Here is a 27,645-nt window from a genome sequence, read left to right as displayed (position 1 = left end):
CCTTTGGTTAGTGATTTGCTCCTTGTCTTGTCAAAGAAAAGACTAGTCACAGTCTTGGAGACTGAAGGTTGCATCATCCTACTCTCTTAGCCTACCCAACATCTTTTCTGAAACTATGCATGCAGTACATTTTAAGGATACCTGTCACTATTAATAACACTCACAAACACCAATAACAAATATTGATAAATATACCTAGTGTTAAGTTTCATATATATATATATATATATATATATATATATATATATATATATATATATATATATATATATATATATATATATATATATATATATATATATATATATATATATATATATATATATATATATATATATGCTGTTGCAGGCAGCCATTGCTGCCTATATACATTAATAATAGTGATAAATACTAAAGAATATGTTAGCATAGTTGTGGACAGATTGATGGATAGGTTGCCAGAGTATGATAATGGAAACTCAGTGCCTGTGACTGTAACTATTGTGTGTATATGCATATGCAAAAATAAGAAAAAAATAACAAAGCTTTATGAAATATTTCCATAAATTTACTGAACAAAGTTCTGTCTTAACTGAATTTTAAGAAATATTCCTGACATGGGAATGTGACACATTACTAATCTCTTAACTGTTTCCTTGAAAAGTTACCAAGGCACAGATTTGTTCTTCATTGTAACACCTACACTACCTCTTCAAAGGCAGGCCAGAAATTTGTTCACATTTTTGCTTGTATTTTATATGCACAATATCCTAGTTTGTGCTTTTAAGTGTTTTCAACAGAGTCATGAACCTTATTGTACATGTTTTTGACAGCAGTGTATTTGTGCATGAGCACTGCACCTACCCTCTGTTATCTTATTTCACACCCAATATGGCTGTGTTCACGTTGTCAATAATTTGATGGATGAACACTGGCAACTATTTGCCATTCTTTGTTCTTATGGAAGTTTTCAATAAACCAAAAGTTAATGCTGCTACTGTTGCTAAATCTTAGTAAAAAAAAAAAGTTTTGGAATTTTGTTTTGATTAGCACATTTGGACTGACTTTCCAGACACAGGTATTTTCAGTTTAATTATAACTATTTTTCTTCACAATATGTAATTTGTTTATTTTATTTTTTTTAGTTAATTAATATTATATATATATATATATATATATATATATATATATATATATATATATATATATATATATATATATATATATATATATATATATATATATATATATATAGTAATTTTAAGCCTCACTTGTGAATAGCTTTTTTTTTTTTTTTTTTTTTTTTTTTTTTATATGTTCAAACTCGCCCTGTTACATTCAGAGTCAAATAGGGCAATGAGCCAAGCATATAAATGTTTTATTTACACACAAGAAATTAAAGATATTTTCAGAGGTTGGTGACGGTCTGCCATGAGGAGGTGAACATTTAATTATGATGTAATGCGAGGTTACTAGCAAGTTTGGGTTCGCCAGACAGCTGTTGCATTCCCACGACCTTTCCACGACCTTTCCGTGGTTCTCACCTGTGTGGCAAATGTTCAGACATGTGGTTGTCGCTTCATACTTAATCTTTGCCTTCTTGTAAATTCCATTATTGTACATTTTCATATACTTAACAACAAGTATTTACGACATTGTAAGACTCGTGGGCTTACTTGAATGACACACTCATCACAACATTGAATATGTACGAGTGTGTAACATCATATTAACGTAAATGTTATAGGGAACTATTTTCATACAAAAATAAGATATAACCCCCTTGAAAAAATAATAAATGCTAAATAATTTTTATTGTTTGGTAGTTTCCCCTGACAAGTTGTGCGGGTTCTACGACTGTGGGCGTGAAAATGGGGGAGGAACCGCGCCAGCCACGCTATTAATCACTGCCTGTTTCCTCCTTTACGTAGTGTTGGGTCATTGGGAGACTGATAAAAGCCTGTCCACACCAATGTTTCCGAACGGTTTCTTAAATGTTGCCCAACTGTTTGCAAACATTTGGAAAACATTTGAGTTTTCAAGGATTGATTGATGGATGGATGGATGGAAGGATAAGTAAGTGGATGGATGGATGAATGAGTGGATAGGTGGATGGGTGGATGAATGGGTAAGTGGATGGATAGATGAGTAAATGGATGAATGGGTGGGTGAATGGATAGATGAATGGGTGTATGAGTGGATAGATGGATGGATGGATGGATGAACGCATAGATGGATGGATTTATGAGTGGATAGACAGATGGATGGATGGGTTGATAGATGGGTGGATGGATGAATGGATGGATGGGTGCTGATGGATAGATGGATAGATGGATGGATGTTTGGATAGATGGATGGATGGATGGAAGAATGGATGGATGGATAGATAGCTAGATGGATGAGTTGATGATGGATTGATGGATGGAAAAGGGAGTGTTTAAAAAATCAGATGTTTGCAAGCACTGGTTCCATTATATCCTGGTGTGGACGAGGCTTAACCAATTGAACAATACATTGAACAATACCAAGTTTGCTCTGCCCCAATCAGAAATTTTAGAAAGATCAGAAGTCAAGCGTTCTGTGGCTTCCCTGCGTGATATGTTTACCTCCTGAAGGGTTGGACGTCTATGAAAAGACGTAGAAAAGTGCAGGGTGGTATCATCAGCGTAGGAGTGGGTAGGACAAGAAGTTTGGTTTAGAAGATCATTAATGAATAATAAGAAGAGAGTGGGTGACAGGACAGAACCCTGAGGAACACCACTGTTAATAGATTTAGGAGAAGAACAATGACCGTCTACCACAGCAGCAATAGAACGGTCAGAAAGGAAACTTGAGATGAAGTACAGAGAGAAGGAGAGAAGCCGTAGGAGGGTAGTTTGGAAATAAAAGCTTTGTGCTACATTCTATCAAAAGCTTTTGATATGTACAAGGCAACAGCAAAAGTTTCACCAAAATCTCTAAAAGAGGATGACCAAGACTCAGTAAGGAAAGCCAGAAGATCACCAGTAGAGCGGCCTTGACGGAACCCATACTGGCGATCAGATAGAAGGTTGTGAAGTGATAGATGTTTAAGAATCTTCCTGTTGAGGATATATTTAAAAACTTTAGATAGGCAGGAAATTAAAGCAATAGGACGGTAGTTTGAGGGATTAGAACGGTCACCCTTTTTAGGAACAGATTGAATGTAGGTAAACTTCCAGCAAGAAGGAAAGATAGATGTTGACAGACAGAGCTGAAAGAGTTTGACTAGGCAAGGTGCAAGCACGGAGGCACAGTTTTGGAGAACAATAGGAGGGACCCCATCAGAACCATAAGTCTTCCGAGGGTTTAGGCCAGCGAGGGCATGGAAAACATCATTGCGAAGAATTTTAATAGGTGGCACAACACCATCCAACCACCACCTGCCTCTTCCCTGCATTCCACCATATACCCCTTCCCATCTCCTCTATCCTCCCTTCCCCTGTCCTCCACCCCATCCCCTTCCGTCTCCTTCATGATCCACCCTCTCTTTCCTTCCACTCCCCTCCCCCAGTCCATCCCTCCACTCTTCCTTCACCTTTCCATTACCTGCTATCCATTCTCATCTCTCCTTTTTCGATCTCTCCCTGTCCCATCCCTCCTTATCTTTTTCTTCTTTCTTACCGCTCTCCTCCCCCTATTCTTTCTTCCCTCTGTTGCATCCCTGCCTCCCACATCTCTCCCATGGATAACAAGATACAATAATGAGAAGGGAATAAGGATAGGAACAGATACAAGGAATGAGGATGCCTAAATATATCACCTCGTAAGCTAACACGGTAGTAATATTAATTTTGTTAGGGTAGATGAAGTTTGATTAACATAATGTTTTCTTCGTGGACCGCGTGAAGTTAGCGTAATAAGTTACAAAGAACCGTCAGAGAACCCCTCGCAGTGACAACCAGGTAGCACAGCTTGCTACAAAAGTCTTACACTAACACCACCGTGGAAGGCAAGACGATTTAACAATGTATATACACTGCACCAAGGCTGAAATTAGCAGGTTATCATTATAATTAGTGGTTGTACATATGGCGGCATAGGGGTGTGTGTATGTGTGTGCGCGCATGCATGCGTGCAGTATGACAGCCTGGGCTTAGTCGCGGCAGGACCATGTGGTGTCCTCGCGGCGCTGCCAGTGGTGCCGCGGAGCTGTGTAGTGAGTATGTGTATTTATTTAGCTTCACCTTATGCCAATTCCTTCATCACTCACCCGACGTGTCACCTGCAGGATAATACTCAACGCTCAAGGGACACATGGAAGTAAAGAGTGACTGCTTAGTTCATATTTCGGAAGCTTTGAACACTAGAGAAATTTCAGGTTGATTACGTTATTAGAGTTGATTGCATACCTGATGGCAACGACAGGTGTAATTAGCAGGTGCAATGTTATGAATTTGTAGTAAAAACAGTATTACAGGAAGAAGGGAACATGTATTCATTAAAACGTTGAAAATTTATACTTAGAAGGAAAAGTGAAGGAATAAAAAAAAAAATGATAGGAATGAAGCAGCGGTGTTGTGGGATAGCGGAGATGAGTAACACGTAAGATACTATGTAAGATGTGCCTTTATGAGAATACTGGACGAGACTGCAATGGTGCTGGGTGGCCGGCCCGTCATGGTGGTGGTGGTGGTGGAAGGATACATACCAGGTGCGTTGTCTGTCTGTGTGTGTGTGTGTGTGTGTTCTTTCCTTTCCTTTTTTTTTTTTTTTTTCAAGATTCAATGAAGCTTGTTTTCAGTCTGAACATACTGCGTTATATATTTAATTGTTGTTGTTGTTGTTGATGCTGCTGTTATTAATATAGTTGTTGTTGTTGTTGTTGTTGTTGTTATTATTAATGTTGTTGTTGTTGTTGATGATGCTGTTATTAATATTGTTGTTGTTGCTAGTATCATTACAAATGTTGTTGTTGTATATATGACCAAGAGAATATAAGAAGAATCAAAATGACACGTTCCTTATTGTATTCTCTTGGAACAGACGAAGGGATTAGGGGAGTCCACCATGGGCCCAAGAGTAAAAGCTGGATGGAAAAAATTGAGGGAAGTGAGTGGAGTAACCTTAGATAAGAAAATACCATTGAAGCTGAGAATGAAGATATACAGCTGTGTGTGTTGAGACCAGTACTTATGTATGGTACAGAGACATGGTCTTTAAGGAAGAAAGAGGAAGGCATTCTGGAGAGAACGGAGATGAGGATGGTGAGATGGATTGCTGGAATTTTACTGTTAGAATGGAGATAAAGTGAAGATATAAGAAGAAAGTGTGGAATATGTAATATCAAGGAGAAGGCAAGAAAAGCACGACTAAGATATTCTAGACACGTGATAAGGAGAGAAGAGGATGAACCAGTGAGGAAGGCAATGATGGTGGAGATTAGGAGGCGAAGGAGGGTTGGGAGACAGAGAATAAGATGGAGAGACGTAATAAGGAGTGATATGAACAAGCTGGGAGTGCAAGATGATGCAATGGATAGAAACAGATGGAGAAGGATAACTCGAGCGGCTGACCCTGCAATACAGTGGGATTAAGGTCGTATGAGGAAGAAGAAGACCATGGGCCCACGCAAAAAGGGGGCCAAAATAGTCAACCATTTAATTGTTCCAATTAAAAAGAAAAAAAGAAAAGAAAAGTTGGTCAGGGAATCAGAAGGGCCCATAATCGCCCAGGGCTGAAGACACCCATACTTCAACACTGTTTTTGCAAAATTTTTCAAGATTTTGAGAAATTACTGTGTTAATATTAATTATGAAGCCACAAGAACTATATATTACTCTTTGTGTGAGTCATAACTGTCAGTCAAAGTGAATATTGTAGCAGAGGAGTTTGTAACATACAAATATTTAATAGTAAGTGTTCACTGCACTTATTATACATATAGAATTTTGCATTACTTTAATTTGATTTGCTTGCATGTGAATCTCACAGAAGACGAACTGCAAGTGAAATTCTTGAAATAACTCGCCATATGATCTCCCGCGTCTTTTGGTGCGCTCATGATCTAACTGTTTTCTAGCATTTCATGTGATGATTGGCTATGAAAATTTTTACACTTTACCGGTGAAATTATATCTCTCTCTCGTCACTTCTCTTGGTGCAGCCATAAACCGAACAAGCAGGCATAATGGCAAAAATGTTGAGGTGTCAACCGAGTGAGGCTATCGATAAGCCCGAGTGTCGGGCTTATCGGTAGCCGAGCTATGTTTTGGGTTGACTTCCGAGAAGGCAGAGCTTAGTTGCTTCATTTTTGTGACGTCATGGCCTCTCCTCTTATTCTTCCTCCAAAGCATACACCTCTTGCATATCCAGGAAGGGAACTACGCAGTGTGCTGCCGAAGTTCGCTGCACACCATCGTTTCCATCTCCCCTGACGGGTTGCTTTGGTCACCGCGCGTTGGAAAACATTCCGTGTGCACAGGCCTCAGTGTAAATCAATGAATATATTGGTTCCACATAATCCTCGGTGTAAGGACTAAGGAGGCTCGTGCTGTCAGCAGAAAGCTCCAGACTCAGAATTAACGTTATTACAATCTCATCTTTATCTGTTATTTTATACTCACCACGCATCACCGCAACTCATTAGGTATTCTGTACTCACCACAACACTCAGGAAGAAGTGAGGATGAGACGAACACATCACCAGGTCATCCACACTGTGTAATAAAATAGCGGCGTTTTCATCCGATGGCTATGGTAGTAAGTTATTTTATATTTAGATTATTTTTTCTACTGTTCCCTTCATTGCATACGTAGATCACGATTTGAAAAACACGATATTTTGGTTCAGAAATTAATAGTCACTGTCGAAATTATTAGTTGACCCGCTTCACCACACACTGTGGACTAAGGCACGAGAGTGGTGGTGATGGGTAATTATGGTATTTTGATTTAGTGCATTTGTGGGTGGTGCAGGTGATCATTTGAGGTACAGGGGGATCACAGAAAGACGCAATACTCGTAAAAGGTTCTTGTTTTGGTGGCAGTCGTATAAAACAAAGAGGGATTGTAGGGACGCCTTGACAGAACCTAGAGCGAGTGATTTGACCAGCCACAGCAAAGTAGGCTAAGTAAAAAAGCAAGGACCAATAGAACATAAGAACATAAGAAACAAGGGAAGCTGCAGGAAGCCATTGGGCCTACATGTGGTAGTTCCTGTACGAATCATACCTACCTATTTCCACCTATCATCCCTATCCATAAATCCAACTTGGGTGGACTTGGTGAGGTGGGAAGCTGTCTTTGGGGCGGACATATGGATGGATGAGATTACGTCTACATATACATGTGCATATAGATGGAGGAAAAACAAACAAACTATGTAGCAGGTGAAAGATGGCCTGAAGGTTGATTTCTCTTGGTATGCTATCCCTTAATCTCTCTCTCTCTCTCTCTCTCTCTGTGTGTGTGTGTGTGTGTGATATTAGGTTGAAGAACATTTTTTTTAGAATTGCTTGATATCATGTCACTGTACACTTAAAAGGCATCTAATGACTGAATTTTTTGTTTTATTGTTTGTGTCTTCTCATGCAATAAACAATAGAAACAATCTTTTTACAACCAATTCTCTTTGAAACGTGTGCAGACCCGTATTCACGAAGCAGTCCTAGCGAGTCAGCTATGAAACGTGTCTTAGCTGGGATAAAAAGGCACATTCTTATCATAAATTGCGCTCGTGTGTCATAAATTCGCGCAGGTTGCCAAGACCGGGTCCACCCTGTCCTATTGGCTTGTGACACGCTCCTCACAGACAAGACGGCCGCCCCACAATATCTCAAGCTTAGGAATTATTTACCCAGATAGGACGTATTGAATGAACTCATCAGAAGATTTTGTTTAGACCGTGCATGTATTCTCTTTGTTACCGATCTAGTGAATGAAGCCTACCGGAGTGACACAGAAATGAGAAACCCACTTACCCCCGAAATTAAGGTGATCATAATATAACACTTACGTAGATAACTTGCTGCTGGGAAGATGCAGTTGTGACGACCTTGGAGATCAAGAAAACCATCCTTACCACCAATTTCTTTGAACACTGCTTCTTTACTTTGAATTCCTACAGGATCATATTTACATATTTCAAAGGTTGAATTACTATCTTACCCACTCAGTCTATTATCTCAATACATAAAAACAAAAGAAATATTTATAGAAGCTACAAATTAGTAGTAAACACCAGTTTTTGCTTTCTTTTAGTATTTGAAATCAAATAAGCGCTACATACATAAGGTTATGACAGATGGTTTCGTTCGTCATAACTTTGCCTTTGAACCGAGATACTCATGATGGGAAAATTTGAGTTATAAATCCAGTTTCAAAAAGGAAAAAAAAAAAATGTACACAGCCTAATATATATATATATATATATATATATATATATATATATATATATATATATATATATATATATATATATATATATATATATATATATATATATATATATATATATATATATATTTTTTTTTTTTTACTCGTATCCACTCCTCACATTCTTCTTACAGTTGTTCTGCGCTTACAATCCTCTACAACGTGGGCCTGAGTTACGAAATGCCAGGATATTAAAGCATGATTCTCAAACAGTTTTAGATGACTAAAACGGACTTCTAGTAATTTGTCTTCGTTACCAGGTAGCCATAAAATTTAAGGCCAAGGTTGTGAAAGTATCAGTATAATTACTTATCAAATTACCCTTCCCGCATTTTACTGCCAATAAATAAATAAATAAATAAATATATATATATATATATATATATATATATATATATATATATATATATATATATATATATATATATATATATATATATATATATATATATATATATATATATTAAATCAGGAGAAATGTGGATTTAGGTAGTACAAGGATGATATATAAACACAGCATTGATAAAGGTTTCAGTTTTATAATGTTTGAAACAGCAAAAATTGGCTTTTGTAAGACTTCTATCAACCCCTCAAGATATTCACAGAATACTTAAAGAGCTTCATAAAAATACATATAACATTCCAGTTGCCTGAAATTCCTAATACATCTTGTGGTCGTCCAACAACTAGGATTCTTGAGTCCAGGGAGTGAGTGTACGTTTATCTGCTGCATCCACACACCAGTCCTAGGCCTCATAAAGCTGTTTATTAATCTTACAGGCTTACTGAGTTGCAGCAGGTCTTACCCTACATAATGGGCCTCATAAGTTACAGTTCCTGCATTACAAAACATTTTACAGACCATACAAGTTACAATTTCTTCATTCTAGACCATTTACAATAATAACTTACAGCTTCTCCACTCTAGACCTTACACAGGCCTTGTTGAAAATTACAATTCCTGCATTACAGACATTTTATAGGCTCAACATTGTAAACATTTTACAGACCTCAAAAGTTACAGGTCCTACATCTTAGACCTTTTACAGGCTTTGTAATTTACAGGTCCTGCATTCATTTAGGCCTCATATAAGCTACAGGTCCTGCATTCTAGAGGTCCTGCTAGCACTTTTAGAAGACCTTACAAGATACAAATCTAAAATGTTACAAACCTCACTCATAAATCACACAGGTCTACTACAGAGAGATACAGACCTAAAGTACATTGGTAGCTTACAGGACACTGGCTGCTCTTCCCATTAAACCACTGTGATCATCATCAGCACCACACACACTGACATACACTGACACAGTAGAAATACACCCATATACATCCATTCCAATCCAAACATACATTTGAGAGGGTTTAAGTTAGCCTTCAGTCACATTAATAGAGGCATTCCATCTTAGAAAAAGTGCTTAGACCAAAATACATCAAGTTGTTCACTCTTTCCTGTGATGTAGTCCATGGTCTCAGCGCACCTTCCAATGCTTTTACTTTGACACACTTGCACATTACTCAAGGCATCCCATGTTAGAAGTGCTCAGATCAAACCACATCTAATGGTTCACCTTTTTCATCACTGTGGTCTATTGTCTGAGTGCACTTTCCAGTGCCTTGTTTTGACACACTTGGTGCCCATTAAGGGAATCAGTCCACCTTTCACATTCTTTTATCAACATTAATCCAAACAGGTACTACAGACACTCTAAAATATTAGATATTTTAAAATTAACCTTAAGTCAATCTAAACAAAGGAAAATCAATACTACATGTTAGATTATATTAGATTGAGTAACATAACTGAACCTATCCTACCTAACCCCAAAAATAACTGGTCAGTCAGTCAAAAACTATCCATTTCTCCCTAGTAGTAGCAGAACTAATATTTATATAATAACAATAATAATAATAATAATAATAATAATAATAATAATAATAATAATAATAATAATAAAAGCAACACTTTAATGACAAATGTATAAATTAAACATTCCTGTAAGTCATAGAACATATCAGTTATGAGTCTACAACACACAGTTTCCCAAAGCATTGATGTCATATTCTACATTACAGTATGAGACCAATGTCTCCATCAATTACATCCACAGCTCCTCTTAGTCTTTGCAGAACTGTTAAAATATAGCAGTTCATTAATTTATATATTTACATGATGTAGAAACATGAAATAAACTAGACTTTGTGACATTACTACTTAGGACAGCTGTACATTTACTGTCAATACCATATTATAATTTCAAATATATAATTTCTGAGTGCTGCCAACCTTTCCCAAACAAAACAGTTTGGTTCCCACACACATCACATAATTGCTGAAGTCCCTGACTTGAATTGCATTCAGACAAGCATGTTGTTTTGGGCAAATTTTTAATGTTCCTGCAATCAGTCTGATCAGTGAATTCATGTTAGATGCCGAAGGACTGTACATACATCCTCATCCATGATCAGGAAAATATGTAAAAGAACATAAAACATTTTTTCAAAAATAAGTTTCTGAAAAGAAATAAATCTGCTATGAATACTTTTTCAATCTGGTCTCTACTCCAATGAAAAAAGGCAGAGACCCTGGGCTCATCTCTGATGGAAGCCCTAATCAACCTGGACCTAAGAGCAAGATTGAGAAAATTTAGGGTGAAATAGGTAGCCACTGTGGATGTAGAGAGGAATTTCTCAGTCTACAAAAATGCAGTAATAGACAGGAGGCAGAGCTAGAGGAGGAGAGCTAGAAAGTGTTAGGTTAAGTTATATATGTAAATTCATTTTATCACACCTAACCTAACTTTTGTCTGCTCCCACAACAGAATACCTGGAGTGTGTGATTTTCATGCCTTAGACAATACAAGTTTTGAATCCTAACCACCACTTCCCTGGCCACATCATGTATTGCATCTCAGGGAAATGGTAATCCAGGCTGACAGTCTTTATTTCATATCAGTAACAAGAAATTATTTCACAGAGAAAAAATAAAACTACAAGCACCAAAAGGCTTGAACTGCTCCAACATTCCATTTATTGTCAGTGATCTTTCAAAAATTATACTCTAAGCTTGCACTAAATCATTATATCAAGCATGAAACAAAGTCATAGCAGTTACAGTTAATTTCACACCACAAGACAGAAATGGTGTTACCATTACATTGTGGGATCATGCATCACCTATGCCATGTCAATTCCACTCTGCAAAGTAACCTATATCTCTGGGTTGCATCTTTTAAATAATCATACTGATACTTCATATGATTATTAACTGGCTGGGTACTGCATAAACATTCTCTGCTGTGTATTACATTGAAAAAAAACTTATTTATCATCATTAGGTGCCTGAGAGAGAGAGAGAGAGAGAGAGAGAGAGAGAGAGGATTTTGGCAAGGAACATAGGATATATATATATATATATATATATATATATATATATATATATATATATATATATATATATATATATATATTTTAGAAAGCAAATTTAGTCAGCCTCCCTCTAATGACACAGATGACATGCAAGAAATACATAAAATTACCTTACTATGACCATCTTATATATATATATATATATATATATATATATATATATATATATATATATATATATATATATATATAATTAGATTCATAAAAATAGATGAATAAAAAAAAATAAAAAAAAAAATAATAAAATAAAAAAACCTTATATCACAACCTTGCTTGCTATATGCATCACCTTAAGGTCTACACACACATTTTGAGATGCCGAGTGCAGGCCAATCTCTACATGCCTCTTTAAGCCTTCAAGTGTAGGTACTATAAATATATCAAACTATACGTATGGACTTGTGAGCTACTGGCACACACATTTCTCATGACTGGCCATATCAAAAGCAAGCTACAAGGTAAAGAAAAATAATAAATAAAATAATCCATTTATCAGTATGTAAGGCCAAGATCTCTCTTAAAGAAAGAAATTAATTCATAAATAAGAAAAAATTTACAAGGATGAGACCCTTTTAAATAATGGGAAAAAAGTATTACAGACAATATTTTAGCTACAGTAACCAAATAGTGCAATACACAGCAAGCTACAGTAATCAAACAATGCCATATACAGCAAGAGAATTTAGCTTTATAAGATAACTAAACACTAAAAACTATGTAAACAAGGATTCCCATCCTTAACACTACACTTATCCGTTACATTACATACCTATATCAATATATTATCCTTTGATTAACCACAGTGATTCATTAGCTTATTATGCACTTCATGTATACAACTTACATGCTCCTTATAGGATATCAGCAGGCATGTTTTTGAGAGTGTTGGGTACACCTTGGTGTGTTTAGCTACATTTTGGATGTAGTTTGCCATGTTCTCAGTGTGCCTGGGTGAGATTTGGGTGTCATGGGTATGTTAGGATGTGTTTTGTATGTCTGTGTACCTATTACAGCTACAGTTCTTTTTTCAACTTCAATTTTCAATAAAAAAAAATAAATAAAAATAAATAAATAAATAAATAATAATAAAATAAAATATAATAATAATAATAATAATAATATTAATAATAATAATAATAGTAATAATAATAATAATAATAATAATAATAATAATAATAATAATAATAATAATAATAATAGATTAATTAATAAATAAGAAAAGGATAAATACTTAAAATTTTTGCACACCAAACATAATATACGTACAACAGCACCTTGAATTGTGAGTGTAATCCATTCCTGGTAAGGACTCGTAGTCCAATTTACTCATAAATCAAATAAATTTTCTCCATAAGAATTAATGGAAATGTGTCTAATCTGTTCCACTGAACAAGAAATATTCATATAAAGCAATTTAAAGTACTATTATGTATAAAAATTATTGTCCCAAATAAAACAAAACAACAAACGATAACCATGTGGACACCTCGTTCGTGCTTCTCGATACTCTGCTTTGTCTCAACTGTAATCACCTCCTACTTAGCACCTTCCTTTAAAGGTTGCTTCATAATGCAGGCCATAGCTTTAGCAATGTAAAGTCACAGCACTGCATAAAAGTCACAAAATAATGTAGGAAAGCACAGTACGAGTGCAGAGAAGCTGACGTTGCTAAAGACACGCGTGGAGGGTGACAGGCAACAGAGCTACAGGTTCTGTGGGTGAATGAAGACCACTGAATACCTAATAGTGGAGTGTGATAGGTATGTGGATCAGAGAAGCCAGCTTGTGACAGCAGTAATAGCCATCACTGGGAGGAGGAAAGGCATAGGGGGTCAGAAGAAGAGGATAGAGGGATCAGCACAGTACTAAGACTATACGGAGATAAAGTGGAGTCAGTAAATTTTATAAAATGTATTAAAAGAGTTGGGAAAAAATGACTGAGGAAGAAGTGTAGTAATGAAAAAGAAGCAGAGCAAGAAACAACAGAAGGAGTGATGACCTAAAAAGTTACAAAGCTTAACACAAGAAGAAGAAAAAGAAGACAATGCACTCTGTACATGGGAAAGGAGAACCATTGGCTCTTTTTGGGTGGCTTTTTAAGTTATGCTTTAACCCTAAAGCAAATTTTGCTTGATACCTATGTTCATCTTACAAACTGCATGTCCACAAAGTTAGTCATAAGCCAAGGTACTATGGCAGTTATATAGTTTCAAAAATAATAATGAATTTTCCAAGTAAAGAACTGAACTCAGAACTTTGTCCTGATTTCTCTGAAGAACATGACCACAAAATATTGAAAAACATACTGTAAGCTGTACATAAATGTATGTTAAAATATTGAAAGGTGCACAAACTATATGGTTGATCCTGATTCAAGAATTGTTAATTGCAATTCACTAGTATGAATTAATTGGCTGGCTGCCTTATCACCTTCTTTTATTATCATTTCCACCTATTTGGTAATTTTCTGGAATCCCTGATGTAAATGTTTCTTCCTTGTCTCAAATAGTAGATATTATGTATAACACGAGATGAATTTAAACTCATAAAAAAAAAATCTGATCTACACAAGAATTATATACAGAATCGATATGTACATGGAGTATATTTGGAGATGTACAAGTAACCCAGTAAATATGATTGACTTTATTGCCACCTCAATGAACAACCTCTTGATTATAAAAATCTCCACACTTTTTTTTTTTACTCTGTTATGAAGTATAATAACTAACACTGCAAAATATATATGGTACTCTCTTCAGTGCAGCATGATAACAACAAATGTTAAAGTAGAACACATGAAGCAGAACAAAACAGTACACATTAATATATGACACACAGGATAATCTCCGAGTCAAAACATTTAAGGACTGTGAATATTTCAGAATGGATTATCGTTTTTTCATTATGTTATCTAACACATGAAAAGTAAGGAATACAATGCAGTGCAAAAATTATCGTCTCAGATGTAATTTGCCATACCTATCAGAGAGAGAGAGAGAGAGAGAGAGAGAGAGAGAGAGAGAGAGAGAGAGAGAGAGAGAGAGAGAGAGAGAGAGAGAGAGAGAGAGAGAGAGAGAGAGAGAGAGAGAGAGAGAGAGAGAGAGAGAGAGAGAGAGAGAGAGAGAGAGATCCTGCATCTATAAAAATTCTACTTTCCTCATGCCATTCTGCTCAAGCATTTATTATTGATCTTTATATCAAGTTCCTGAAACCACAAAGAAATGTGATTGGCTGACAAATTTACAAGGAATATTGTATGTGTGCAGGTAATGAGCATGAGAGAGAAAGAGGGAAGGAGAAAGAGCTGTATGAGCTCATAATATGGAGAGAATACATTTTTATGACCGAGTTGAGTAACAAAGTATCACACCCTAAATAATAAATGTTAATCAAATGTCTGTATGTAATGATGACCAAGAGAGAGAAAGGAGGAGCAATATAGACAAGTCATGTAGACAAACTGTTATGACAGATTTGAGTACAGGAACACCACACACCATAGCTATAGTCCCTCTGAGTTAAGTCGATATGAAAGTTATGTTCCCTGCCTCCTGTCTCCTTTCCAGCAGGACTGCTGGTTGTTGAAATCATAGTCTTCTTGTCACTTCCCAATATTTCCTATATTTAGGATATTTTCCAACACCTTATCAAACAACCTTGCCTCAAGCTGTTTTTTTTCTTTTTTTTTTAAAGTAATGTAAACTACATGTTTATTTATTGCTGTAAATTTTATGAACAGTTAATACTTTGACATTTTCATTATATTAACACTGATGCTTTCAAACATCAGCTTGAGGCATGGCTAACTGATAAGGTAATAGAAAATACATTAAATATACAAATATTGGGAAGCGACAGGAACATTATGGGTGCACCAATCAGGCGGCCTGCCAAGAGTGGGTAGAGGGCACGGGCATGGTTTTCATATCACCTTGGCCTACAGTGGCTATAGTGGATGTTGTTCAAGGATCTGTAGGTAATGATCACAAAGAGGAAAAAAAGAAAGAGCAGCAGCATTACAAGCTGATCATGTTGACAGAGCAAACTTTCACTTTTACAAATGACTTGAGTATAACAGCATAACACATCCTTAGATCTTTTTTTCTTTAAGAGCCATGAGTGAATGTTCATCGTCTGCCATTCTTCTCTTAGTGGAAAGGGAGTAGTAGGAGGTTCCAATAGTAGATGGAAGGATGAGGTCAAGTGAATAAAAAACAAGGTCCTGAAAAGAGAGAGAAAATACACTTACAGCTGGAATATAATGTTGGACATGTGAAAAAAAATAAAATAAAAAAATAAAAAAATAAATAAATAAAAATAAATAAAAATAAATAAAAATAAATAAATAAATAAATAAATAAAAGAAATTTATTAGAATCATATAATTCACACACTGTAGTCATGAAAAAACAATAACACTGTAAGAATAAATCATGAATACTAAACAAAAGTGCAGGTTCATAAGTGGATAATGAGTGACAACAATGAAATAAATGAAAGGGAATGTATCTTTGGTTGTAATCAGTGGCACAGCACCAGAATGAATTAGGTAGACAGGGGAGTGAAAAAAGATGAAAGGAGATACCTATTTCTCTTGACGAGGTTCTTTGGTCACCTCACACCTTCAGCAGACTGACACACAAGGCGGTGATCCTTTCCTTTGATAGTCCTCTGTGGCACGACCCTAGGGTTGGCAGATCATTGCCACAGCAAATGGCTCACACAATACACAAATGAAATCACTAGTACTCCTATGTTACCTATGGGAAAGTAAAGTAATATATATATATATATATATATATATATATATATATATATATATATATATATATATATATATATATATATATATATATATATATATATGAGTATATGTATATTAGCCATCACAAAGAGCCTGCCAATTCTGAAAAATTTAAGATAGTATTTCTGTTTCCAGACTGATTGAAAGGCCTCTCCATTTCCTCTACAAGCATGTATATATTAATATAAAGATTGCAAGTAGGATTCAAACTCACATCCCTCAAACAACATACAAGTAGCACAGAAGGTCTTCTACAAATTACAACAATACAGCTTCATTTCTATAAAATATATCATAAATAGCTCTATAGTCAGCACTGAGACAAACACTGGATAGAAGAACACACCTGTTACAGCATCATCAATCACACACCCTGTCCTGCACAGGTGGTGGCACTGTCTCAACCTTACAGGAGGCACTCACTACTCCTTATACTCCTCATAGGTGGCACTGTCTTAGCCCAGTAGGAGGCACTGCTTCTTTATCTGCCCTTCACAGGTGGCATTCTTCTCATCTGCTTACAGTGGCACTACTCACATTGCCCTTCATATGTGGCATTGTCTCCTGTATGAGGCACTACTGATTTACCAGTTCTTCATAGATAGCACTCATCTCACTTGTTCAGTGACATTATCCACTCATGTGCCTTTCCCAGATGGCACTGTTCCCCTCACCTACCATTCCCAGGTGGCACTGTCCCCTTCACTCTCCCCACACTGCCCAGTCATGGTAACAATGTCTCTTACTGGGCAATACACAACAAAATGGTGAAGTTCACCCTTATCTTATGACTGCTTATTACTGAGTATGTCACACAGATACAGGTGTGTGTGTGTGTGTGTGTGTGTGTCTATATATATATATATATATATATATATATATATATATATATATATATATATATATATATATATATATATATATTGTAACTGACCTTAAATGTAATTAGTTGTTTGATTAATTCCATAAATGAATAAAAAATAGAAAATATAGGGAAATAATATGAAGTACAGCATACATTCAGTCCTATTTTGTATGACAATTCCAGATTTGGTATTGTCTAATTTTCCCTAAATTCAACTGTTAACAATTCCATATGTTTCAGAGACTATCTAAAGTAACCAGTGTCATTCACTGACTAACATGGAACAAACATCCTTCATTTTAAAAACAAGTCATATCCACCAACAGTGTATAATTCCACAATAAAACAAAAAGATGCTCATAAATATCAAAACCAGTTTCACTTTGCCAACTTACGAGAGAGAAGAGCTAATTTCCTAGATAATAAATGGAAATTGTATTAATTCCACAAAAATTCAGAAAATAATTTCAGCATGGTAGAAAAAAAAAAAAAAGGATGCCTCCATGAAACAAACTTAGCACTCCTTGCCACTCCCTCCTGTCCCATCCCTTCCCAAGCAGTCCAGGCAGCAGCCCAACATACTCACATCACAGAAGCCTTGCTGCTAAGAGAAAGTTCAACCAGTTAAGACACCAATTACACTTTTTCTTATAGAGGAACAAATAAAATTGACTTATATATAAAGTGAGTCGCTGCAAACACACACACACACACACGCACATGTCGAACCATCACTTGTAGCCACTTATCTGAACTCATAGATCTGAACGCTGTGCTCCGGGACGTGGGTCAAGTTGAGGGACTGGTACCTGTGAAGAGGGCAAGAGTCAAGGTGTGCACTCTGTGGCTTGTCTCCTTCCTCCTAATTTCATCTCAAGAAATCCTAACTCTGTGTGTGTAGAGAGTATCATCTGAGGGATGTGGTGTCTTCTTGTCACTTAAGCTGAGCAGCATGATCTCAATTTTCTTAAATGTAACAAAGCTACAGCCAGAATTTTAAAATCTTGGTGTTTGTATTAAAGTAGTCAGTGATTATTGTGAGTGATGAAAGCTGTATTACTTCATTGAATACTGCATGGACAGTTCACTTAGATGAGAGGAGTAGGTTGGGGAAGCCTTTGTCCAACAGTACAATTATGGAGGCTGGTGCTGATGTACTGCTATGCTTATTTTTCTTAAGAGAGAGAGAGAGAGAGAGAGAGAGAGAGAGAGAGAGAGAGAGAGAGAGAGAGAGAGAGAGAGAGAGAGAGAGAGAGAGAGAGAGAGAGAGAGAGAGAGAGAGAGAGAGAGAGAGAGATCACAGAATAATTACCTTCATCCAAAGGTTCATATTAAGAAGGGACAATATCTATCTACCAAGTCAGATATCCCACACATGGTGGTCCAGACAAGACACCACACACTCACACACCCATCACTCATAATCTTACCCAAAATTACTTCTTACTCAAGACAAATAAACCAAGTAATTTATGAATAGCTATTCTTCACTCACTGATTACACTGTCTTTAAAACTACCTTTAAACATTTATTAGTGTTTTCTAGTATTTTAGTATTTAAGTAGTGGTGTGGAAAAATGTATAAAACAGAGTATAGGTAAGTGAGATACATTAACAAAAATTAAGCAATAGTAAATGCCTCATGTTGCACTGTTGCTGAATGTCAGTACTGGATGAAAAACTGGCAACATGTGACACTAATCTACACTGCAGTTGCACATACAATATACTGTACATAAACAATATGCTTTATTTACCTATATACTAGCATGACACCCTGATTAAATAAGGGTAGATATAAGCCCTTGTAGAAAAAAGAAAAAAAAAACACAGTGAAGGTTTACAACAGACTTGCTTGATGCCTTTTTGTCACCTCATAAGGCACATGGAACTGCAATACAATGAGACAATCAAGTGCTGGGTATATGAGAGAAAGAATGAGAGGAGAATGTGGCAATCAGAGCATGCAAGATGGCAATACAAGGACAAAAATACATGGAGATCTTTGCACTGCAGCTTTACTATTGGGGGAGGTCTTAAAGAGTGCCATATAAAGCTGAATGGATTACATGAAGATCAACAAACCCAGCAACTTTTGTTTATGTTACTGTTTTGGTTGATGTAACTTTATCTAACCTAACCCATCCCAAAAATAGCTGGAGTGGCTGGCCTTCATGTGGTAAGAGATAAATAAATAAGACATAGGTAAATACATAGAATATTAAGAAAAAGAATAATTCCAAGGCTCACCATTCTGAAGTACGGTGATAATAGTAACCGTCAATAGTTGCCGCACTCTTCTGAAAGCATATGTAATAGAAGCCAGCAAAGGACGCCCCATTGATGTCCTTGACAGTGTGATCTGGCACGAGGAAGTGCTCCTTCCACCTCATAAACACGTGTTCTGAGTCCTTCAAGACTGAGTAGTCAAACGTGTCGGAGTTGAAGGTTTTGGTGTACTGGTAGAAGGGGGGAAATTTACCCTGAAAACAAGAAAGTTATTTTAGCGCTAGAATTTTGAGATTCATAGATACGTATCTCCTGTAGTAAGAGTTGGGAGGTGGGCATTAAGAGAAAGGAGATAGCAATTAGGAGGAAGGAATGAAAGGCCTCCTATAGACACTCTGGCTGCTAAATAAATCTCACAGGTTGGAGGTTCAAAGGTGGAAAAGGTGGTAGCACGAAAAGAGAACAACCGCTAACTCCCATGCATCAGAGGGTTGCCTCAGGGAGATAAGAGAGATGCCAATTATGATTTAGTTGTGGCAGGGAATTCTCATTTATTATCCAGTCCTTTCCTGGCTTTCTGCAATTTTGTGACCAATCCTTTACACATTTATTGTTCATTAACATGATATTGGGGCATAAACCTGACTTATCCAGTGACACACATACACACACTTCATAATATGGTGTAACAGGTATATGTGAAGAAACTTGATTTGCCAACGAATGTGCAATGTTGGGTAAACATTATTAAGACGCTCCTAAGCCAGGAGTCATCAAAGAGTCATAGTCAAAGAGAGAGAGAGAGAGAGAGAGAGAGAGAGAGAGAGAGAGAGAGAGAGAGAGAGAGAGAGAGAGAGAGAGAGAGAGAGAGAGAGAGAGAGAGAGAGAGAGAGAGAGAGAGAGAGAGAGAGAGAGAGAGAGAGAGAGAGAGAATGTATTATAACTTTATAACTTTGACATTACTTTATGACCTTTGTAGTAAACATCCATTACATGAAGATGTAACAAGAAAAGAAGAATAACAAAATAAGAAGAAAACAAGGAAGAAGAAAGGGGAATAGAGAAAACAGAAATCCAGAGACCAGAGCAGCAGTTTTGTTTTGAGATGTGATGAGAAGGCCAATGCAGACATGACCCACACAGAAAAAAGTTATAAACATTAAGGAGACTGTGACCATTGGCAAGAGGACCCTGACATAGACGAAGATATCAGCTGCTGCAGTACCAAACAGAAAAGGCAGGCACAGCAACTAAGAGGGACACTGCACAAACAAGGGGGAAAATTGAGGTGACTTGTGGGAACCTACCTGTGCCTACATCATCCCTCCACCTCTCACTCTCCCCTTACATCTCAAACTCTGCCCTGATGCCCTGTTTGGGTAAAGTTGAATATACTGTGGGTCATGTACATGAATTGTATTACTGTATGTGTGTGTGTGTGTGTGTGTGTGTGAGAATGTATGGAAATTTTGACTTTAATATGGAGATAATTTTTGAGGGAAAAGTGTAACAGAAACTAGAGTATATTAGGTCATGTAATTGTGGGGGAAGTGAGTAGCTGAGGTTGCAGAGGTAGCAGAGAGCAGAGTAGTGGAGAGAGGCCAGAGGTTCCGAGAGGCCTGGTCTGAGGGTAGCTGTGGCCAAGATAGAGGGAATCTTGTAAAGTAAGAGGAGCTTATAAGTTGTAATGCAGTCTTGAAATCAATTATTTCATGATTAGGTAGGAGGAGGAACAATGATAGGATGTTTAGGTTTATGTTTTGTATTGAATGAGATTGTATTTATGTTCTGTGTGTGTTTTTCTTACTGAATTTTAACTGAATCAATATGATGCCAATGTTATAATTATGTATCCCTTTTAAATTAATATGGTTTTTGCAAATTGCTACAATGCTATTTCATGTGTTTCTTTATTGAGTGCTAATTGCATAAATCAATATAGCACAGATATTATGCATGTTTTCCTGTATGAAAAACAAAGAATAATTGATGATTGAAATTATGTTGTATGTATTTTGTGTATGGAGATTACAGTAATTCTTGAATATTGATTGAAGATGTCAGAATATTTTCTTATTTTACCATTGTGTACTTCACCACAGCGAGTACATTCAGGATGCTGTGTGTGAAGAGAGTTTTGTGTGAAACTATTATACAACTTTCATAGCCCGGCATGGAACCTAGTCTCGTGCTGTCTGGGGAGGCATGTGGCTGGGACTCAGTGGTGGCCTTCTCAGCCCAACTTTCTCAGGAAATGTACAGTAGGCTGTAGTGCTCATTGACACTTTCTTAGAGCACAATGGCGAGCATCAACAGTCTGTCGTTTGTGACAGCTGGGGAGTGACATGCTTGTGTTGTTACTCTTTTGATCAGTAATGTCTGCAAGTGTCCTTTTTATGCTGAGCAAATCCAGATGAGATCCAGATCCAGATCACTGATCTAGAGATGATCAGTGTCGTACACAGAAGACACCTTTACTGTCACTGGTACACCAGCTAAATGTGTGAGAAGGTCTCCTAACTGGTCTGTGCTACACCATAAAAAATACAAAACACTGAAAATTTGATGATTTGGGGAGCTTTTACTTATTACAGAGTTAAAAAAAGGGCAGTCTATGAACAGGTTTACTTACTATGATCTCTTGAGGAACTATCTTTGTGGAATGCAATGTTGTACATTTCATAAAAGATGAAACCTGATGTAAAATAAAAAGGAAACAAGTTAAATAACAGTTTGGAACATAAAAAATCTTACCCAGTGCTTTTTATCGACTTCTTCATCTGCGTCCCATTTCCTGGTGAGAAATGGATATTTTTCACTTATAATTTCACCGTCGAAGAAAGTAGTTAGTGTTGGGTACTCTTCAGTAAGCCCTTTGATCTTGAGGTAGCCACACAGGTAGGAGTTTGCTTCATCCACATGCTGAAGAAAGAAAGAAATCAACTACATGCTGCATTCTAATTTTGTCATTCCATTTATCCATCTAAAATTCTTATGTGCAAAGGAAGGTGACCAAAGAAAGTTGGGATATAAATTGGGATGATAATGACCACAACAAGTCCTGATAAGGATTAATGCTGTGGTTTGATGTGCTTGTTGGAGTGACTTTCTGGAGGCAAGTAGACTCACTTCCACACAACCCAAAGAGAGAGAGAGAGAGAGAGAGAGAGAGAGAGAGAGAGAGAGAGAGAGAGAGAGAGAGAGAGAGAGAGAGAGAGAGAGAGAGAGAGAGAGAGAGAGAGAGAGAGACTTGCAATACCTATTTTTGTTCAGATCAATTATAAATTTACAACACTAAATAATTCAATAATAAAAACAAGCAATTCTTAATTTATAAAACTGTTCTCCTATAAGGAGAAAAATGCCATAAGCAACATTATACCTGAGTAAATAAAAGTTTTCAAAGATTTAATTTTACAATTCTGTATAACAAAATTTTTAAAAAGCTTCACTATGACATTATCTGAAGTATGGAATGATAAACTGACACCATACATGAGAAATTAATGAGAGGGAAATATGCTGAACCTATTAATCTTGTCTGTCTTCAGCACTACTACTACTACTACTATTACCATCTCACCTATGCTATTTTCAATGATATAAAAAAAAGACAGGCGATGAGGACATAAGACTCAAAAAACTACTCTGCTAAGAAATTGTGAGAGAAGAAGCAGCAAGTATGCACCTTGGCCCCCTGCCATTAGGTGACAAAGGCTGCCACACATTAGCATGGACTCTGTGCCATTCATACTGATGATGTCATATGGGAAGGATTAAAATGTACTGTTACTGGGAGCAACTTGTACATGAAGAGATCAATCCTTTGGCTGCTAATGACAGTATGACAATTCATATGATCAAGGTTGTTCATTTGTCAGATTTTATTCTTAAAAAAAAATAAAAATAAAATAAAAATAAATAAATAAATATATAAATAAATAAAAAATAAAATAAATGAATAAATAAATAAAAATAAATCAGATTTGAATTGGAATCTAGTGATTTGTAAAAATTTCACCATCTCCTCTGTTGGTCAATTATGAAGTGGTGAGTTGTGCAGTGCTAATATTACTGAAGTGCTCCATCTCAATGAATTTCAGTCACAGCTGAGGACTCACACCAGAAAGATGACAAGACTGACCCTTCTTAAAATAGTCAACCAGTTCTTGTCAAAATGTTTATAACATGAGGAAAAGATTCTGAGGCAAGTGCAAGTAGTGTTTTTCCTGATCATTCCTTCCTGCTAAAATAAAAAGTAATGATTCAAACAAACCTGATTTAAACTGAATATATCTGCATTTAGCTAACCCAAGAGATCATTGAATAAAGACATGACTACAGGCAGTATTGCATTATCCATTAGACTGACTAGGCTGAAGCCTAAGGGCCCACCAAAACCAGGAGGCCATGCAACTTTTTTTTTGTTAAGTGTGTTAAATGTTATTAATATTCTCATTGTTATTCTATTAATTACTTCATTTGCAATATTATTGTAACAAATTGTATGAAAGGAGAGCATGTGATTTGCATGAATGAGGGATGTTGTGGAGCCCATAGGAGCTTGAAGCCTTGGGGCCATTCCATGGCTTAAAGTGGTACTGACTGTAGGCAATAAAATGTCTGAATTACTCAGTTATTCTTTCTGTTGTCAGTGGATGTTTCAAAATTGTATTCTAAATCTGCATCAGATATTTTAGTACATTTGAGAGACCACACCAGTTGAAGTGTTATTATGAGTGAGAGAGAGAGAGAGATGAGAGAGAGAGAGAGAGAGAGAGAGAGAGAGAGAGAGAGAGAGAGAGAGAGAGAGAGAGAGAGAGAGAGAGAGAGAGAGAGAGAATGTCTTACTTCATATCAAAACTTGGAATCTGTCATTGCATTCTTTAAATTCCTAAGGTCCATTATACTCACTCAGCAGAATGCAAACTCACATCTTCACATATGTATTTATCTTTATTACCACTATTAAATTTCTATAATTTCTTTACCAATATCATTGGCATTATTATTACTTGCAGAGGTAGTGTTTACTCTTCAAGTTCCATATTATTAATTCTTTAAAACTTTAATTTCACTAGGACTGTTCACTTATTCAATAACTATTCATTAGCACTACTGTTTGGTATAAGTCTTTTGTCCACCAACATCACTATTAGCTTTCATCTACTGCTATGCGTGATGGCACTGCAGTTATCTCCTTAACTGTACCAGTCCCCATGAAGGTAGAAAGACCGCAGAGTTGCCACACTGACACTGCATGAGATGGTTCTACATTTGTCTGTCAACTTGATTTTGATAATGCTTGACAAGTAATCATTCCTTCTTGGAGTTTGCTCTGATCTCACTTCAGATGCATACATTTCTAGAGAAGCATACTTGAAAGCACGAAAAGTTGTGTGGCAGGAGTTTACTCTGTAATAACACTCCTTAATGTGATTTGGCCTCTGCTTTTCTTCTTTTGTGTCTTTATTTCTTTCTTACGTTTTGTTTTTTCTTTCCTCCCACTCAAAATTCATATATTAATATCTACTTTCATCTTTTCCATTTCTGTGTTATGAAATAAAGAACATCCACTTATATAAGTTATGTATTATATACATTTGTCTGCAGATGTCCAACCTGTGTATTACAGATGGTAAACAGCCAAGACACACACAAGATCATTACTACTCCACACATACAGGTGTTTTGATATTTTATGTCCAGCATTGGAGTTCATGATCAAATGTACATTTTCTCCTCATATTTTGACACACTAATAATGATGGTGACATAATTATTATTTTTCTTATTTAATTATTTTTTTGTTCCTATCACTCCTCCTCCCTAACAAACTTGGGGATCTGACAGGAAACCAACAAGGAGTTTTTGTTCCCATTAAGGTGAAAAAAAAGTGAGACTTGTTTTTTTAAAATGCCACCCACTGATATGTCACCAATAGCAAATCATGTCAGTTGGTCCAAATTGCATGGAAATTGGCACAACTAAATTTGAGATGGTTTTGGTGAATAAGGGTTTCTGGGGCATGCACACACACACACACACACACACACACAAAGCATTTCTGATAGTTTTTAATGTGATCATTCCTTTCACATCAAAATATAAAAGAAAGTTTTTTTATTTATTTATTTTTTTATTGCAGACTGGTTAGAACTATCAAATCACCTTAATAGCACATAGCAAACGACAACATACGAAGTGTGCGTGTGTGTATGTGTGTCCCTTTCAGCAAAACTTTCACTCAACACAAAGGAGCCAGTCATTTCCACCACCCACCACCACCACTTTACATATTCCTCCCTCGTTCCACACACAAAACACCTTAGCTACTGAACACACGCACAGCACCCAACGGCAACACACCAAGACGTGGCAGTAGAATAGAAACCACCACCACACACGCACACACACACACACACACACACACACGAAAAAAAAAAAAACCCTTTCACACTCACAAGGACACATCACCAAAATCCAAAAACTCCAAGTAGACCTAAACTTTCAGGCCCACAGCCCAGCCTACGGTAACCATCCCCGAAAAACGCAGGGAGACAAGAGGGAGCAACACTAGAAATACATTACCTGCAATACAACTTCGACATCATAAGACTGCCCCTTGGATTTTTGGTGTCCCTGAAATCTTGAGCCATTATATAAGAGGCTACGTGTCACTCCTGGTTGCCCTGAGTTAGCTGGGGGCGGAGGGTCCAGGGAAGCCATCTCCGTTTTGACAGGCATGGTGGAAAATGTGGAAAATGTGGGAATTATTAGGCCGTGCTCCTCCTTTCGTCAGTCTTTCCCAGCAACGTAAACAAGACTGAGCTCACAGACAGTGTTGCCAGAGTAGGTTTTAATCTCTCTTGCTCTAGAAACTCGCTTATTTTTATTGACTGGTGAGTTGATATGAAGTATATGTGAGGAAAGTTTAGGTTTATAACTATGAGATAAGGTGAGATTAAGTTATTTCACGTGAGAAAAGTTATTAGCTTTACGTGCATGGAGTAAAGAGACATAATATGAGCTGTTATGAAGGCGTATTCCAACCTATTTATTACTTTTACTGCTATTACCACCACCACTATTGCTCTTACTAAATATATTATTACTTCATACATAATAATTCTAGGCACATAATCTGAATACATTCCAAGACTCTGTGTGAATGTGAATGATATTGCCAGGACAACCCTCCATGAATATATTGACTCGTGTCTGAAGAGAAGCAGATAATTCCTGACCAGCACTTTTATTGTTTTGTTTAACTAAATTCATGTATAACACATCGTATCGGCTTGGTAGGTTTTATATCCCATGTAGATTTTATTAGAAACATCCAGATTTTGGGGAGAGGAGGACCATTAATCTGGCAACAATGCTCACGAAGGCTATCGCACAGTCTTCTAAACTAATACTATGCTTCATATTCCTTCCATCAGAACACAGAAATATAAGATAATAATATGCAAATTTATCTTATATATATTTATTATTTATAAATAGTAAAGTTTGGTTCCATAAGCGCATTTCATATTTTTGGAACGTTTCTTTCACAGAGAAGGGAGAATTAAATAAAATGCACGTGTTTTTTTTTTTTTTTTCATGTCCACATTCTTTCAAAATACACAGCTGCTTTTATTAAAAAAATGTTTAATAAATGTTGGTTTTTCCATAATTTGAATCAGGCAAAGAAAGAAAAAAAAGTTCATTTGACATACTTAGCACTTTATTTCTGCCCTCTCTCCGTCTTTTTTTTCTTTTTCTTTCTTTTTTTTTTTTTTAAGCAGTCATCTCATAAAAAAAATATACAGAAGATACACACTTATACAACATAATGCCTTATGATTATCGCGGTGACAGTATATACTATTACGAACGCGTATATGTAGCAGCCCTACAGGCGAGCACACGAGTATGCTGTGTGTATGAGATAGC

General features: G+C 36.4%; 3 protein-coding genes across 3 annotated transcripts in view; 2 read left to right on the top strand and 1 right to left on the bottom strand.

The window, feature by feature from the left end:
• LOC135088806 (differentially expressed in FDCP 8 homolog) overlaps positions 1-20,756 on the top strand; it is a 38,496-nt gene extending 17,740 nt beyond the window's left edge. Inside the window, exon 12 of the mRNA XM_063983861.1 lies at positions 20,684-20,756. Within this exon, the coding sequence (XP_063839931.1) occupies positions 20,684-20,726 (43 nt within the window). The 3' untranslated portion in view covers positions 20,727-20,756. The remainder of the gene's footprint in view (positions 1-20,683) is intronic.
• Positions 1,262-27,645, top strand: part of LOC135088808 (uncharacterized) — a 37,216-nt gene continuing 10,832 nt past the window's right edge. The window contains exon 1 of the mRNA XM_063983862.1: positions 1,262-4,651. Within this exon, the coding sequence (XP_063839932.1) occupies positions 4,570-4,651 (82 nt within the window). The 5' untranslated portion in view covers positions 1,262-4,569. The remainder of the gene's footprint in view (positions 4,652-27,645) is intronic.
• Positions 8,893-26,547, bottom strand: LOC135088809 (glucose-induced degradation protein 4 homolog). The gene is made up of 5 exons (XM_063983866.1): positions 26,296-26,547; positions 22,459-22,626; positions 19,726-19,958; positions 16,392-18,284; positions 8,893-16,028 (listed from the first exon to the last, which is right to left on the bottom strand). Exons 1-4 carry the CDS (start codon positions 26,449-26,451, stop codon positions 18,221-18,223), a joined length of 621 nt encoding a protein of 206 aa, XP_063839936.1. The 5' UTR covers positions 26,452-26,547; the 3' UTR covers positions 8,893-16,028; positions 16,392-18,220.

The sequence above is a fragment of the Scylla paramamosain genome, chromosome 31, assembly GCF_035594125.1.
Source record: "Scylla paramamosain isolate STU-SP2022 chromosome 31, ASM3559412v1, whole genome shotgun sequence".
NCBI lineage: Eukaryota > Metazoa > Arthropoda > Malacostraca > Decapoda > Portunidae > Scylla > Scylla paramamosain.
This window is presented reverse-complemented; position numbering and strand designations above follow the sequence as displayed.

Bases quoted from the DNA above. Each gene is read 5' to 3' on its own strand.
- LOC135088809 (XM_063983866.1), bottom strand. From the start codon at position 26,451: ATGCCTGTCAAAACGGAGATGGCTTCCCTGGACCCTCCGCCCCCAGCT. The intron at 22,627-26,295 runs GTAATGTATTTC...TTCTTTCTTCAG, and splicing joins ATGTCGAAGTTGTATTGCAG to CATGTGGATGAAGCAAACTC. The intron at 19,959-22,458 runs GTAAGATTTTTT...TCTTGTTTTCAG, and splicing joins AAGTCGATAAAAAGCACTGG to GGTAAATTTCCCCCCTTCTA.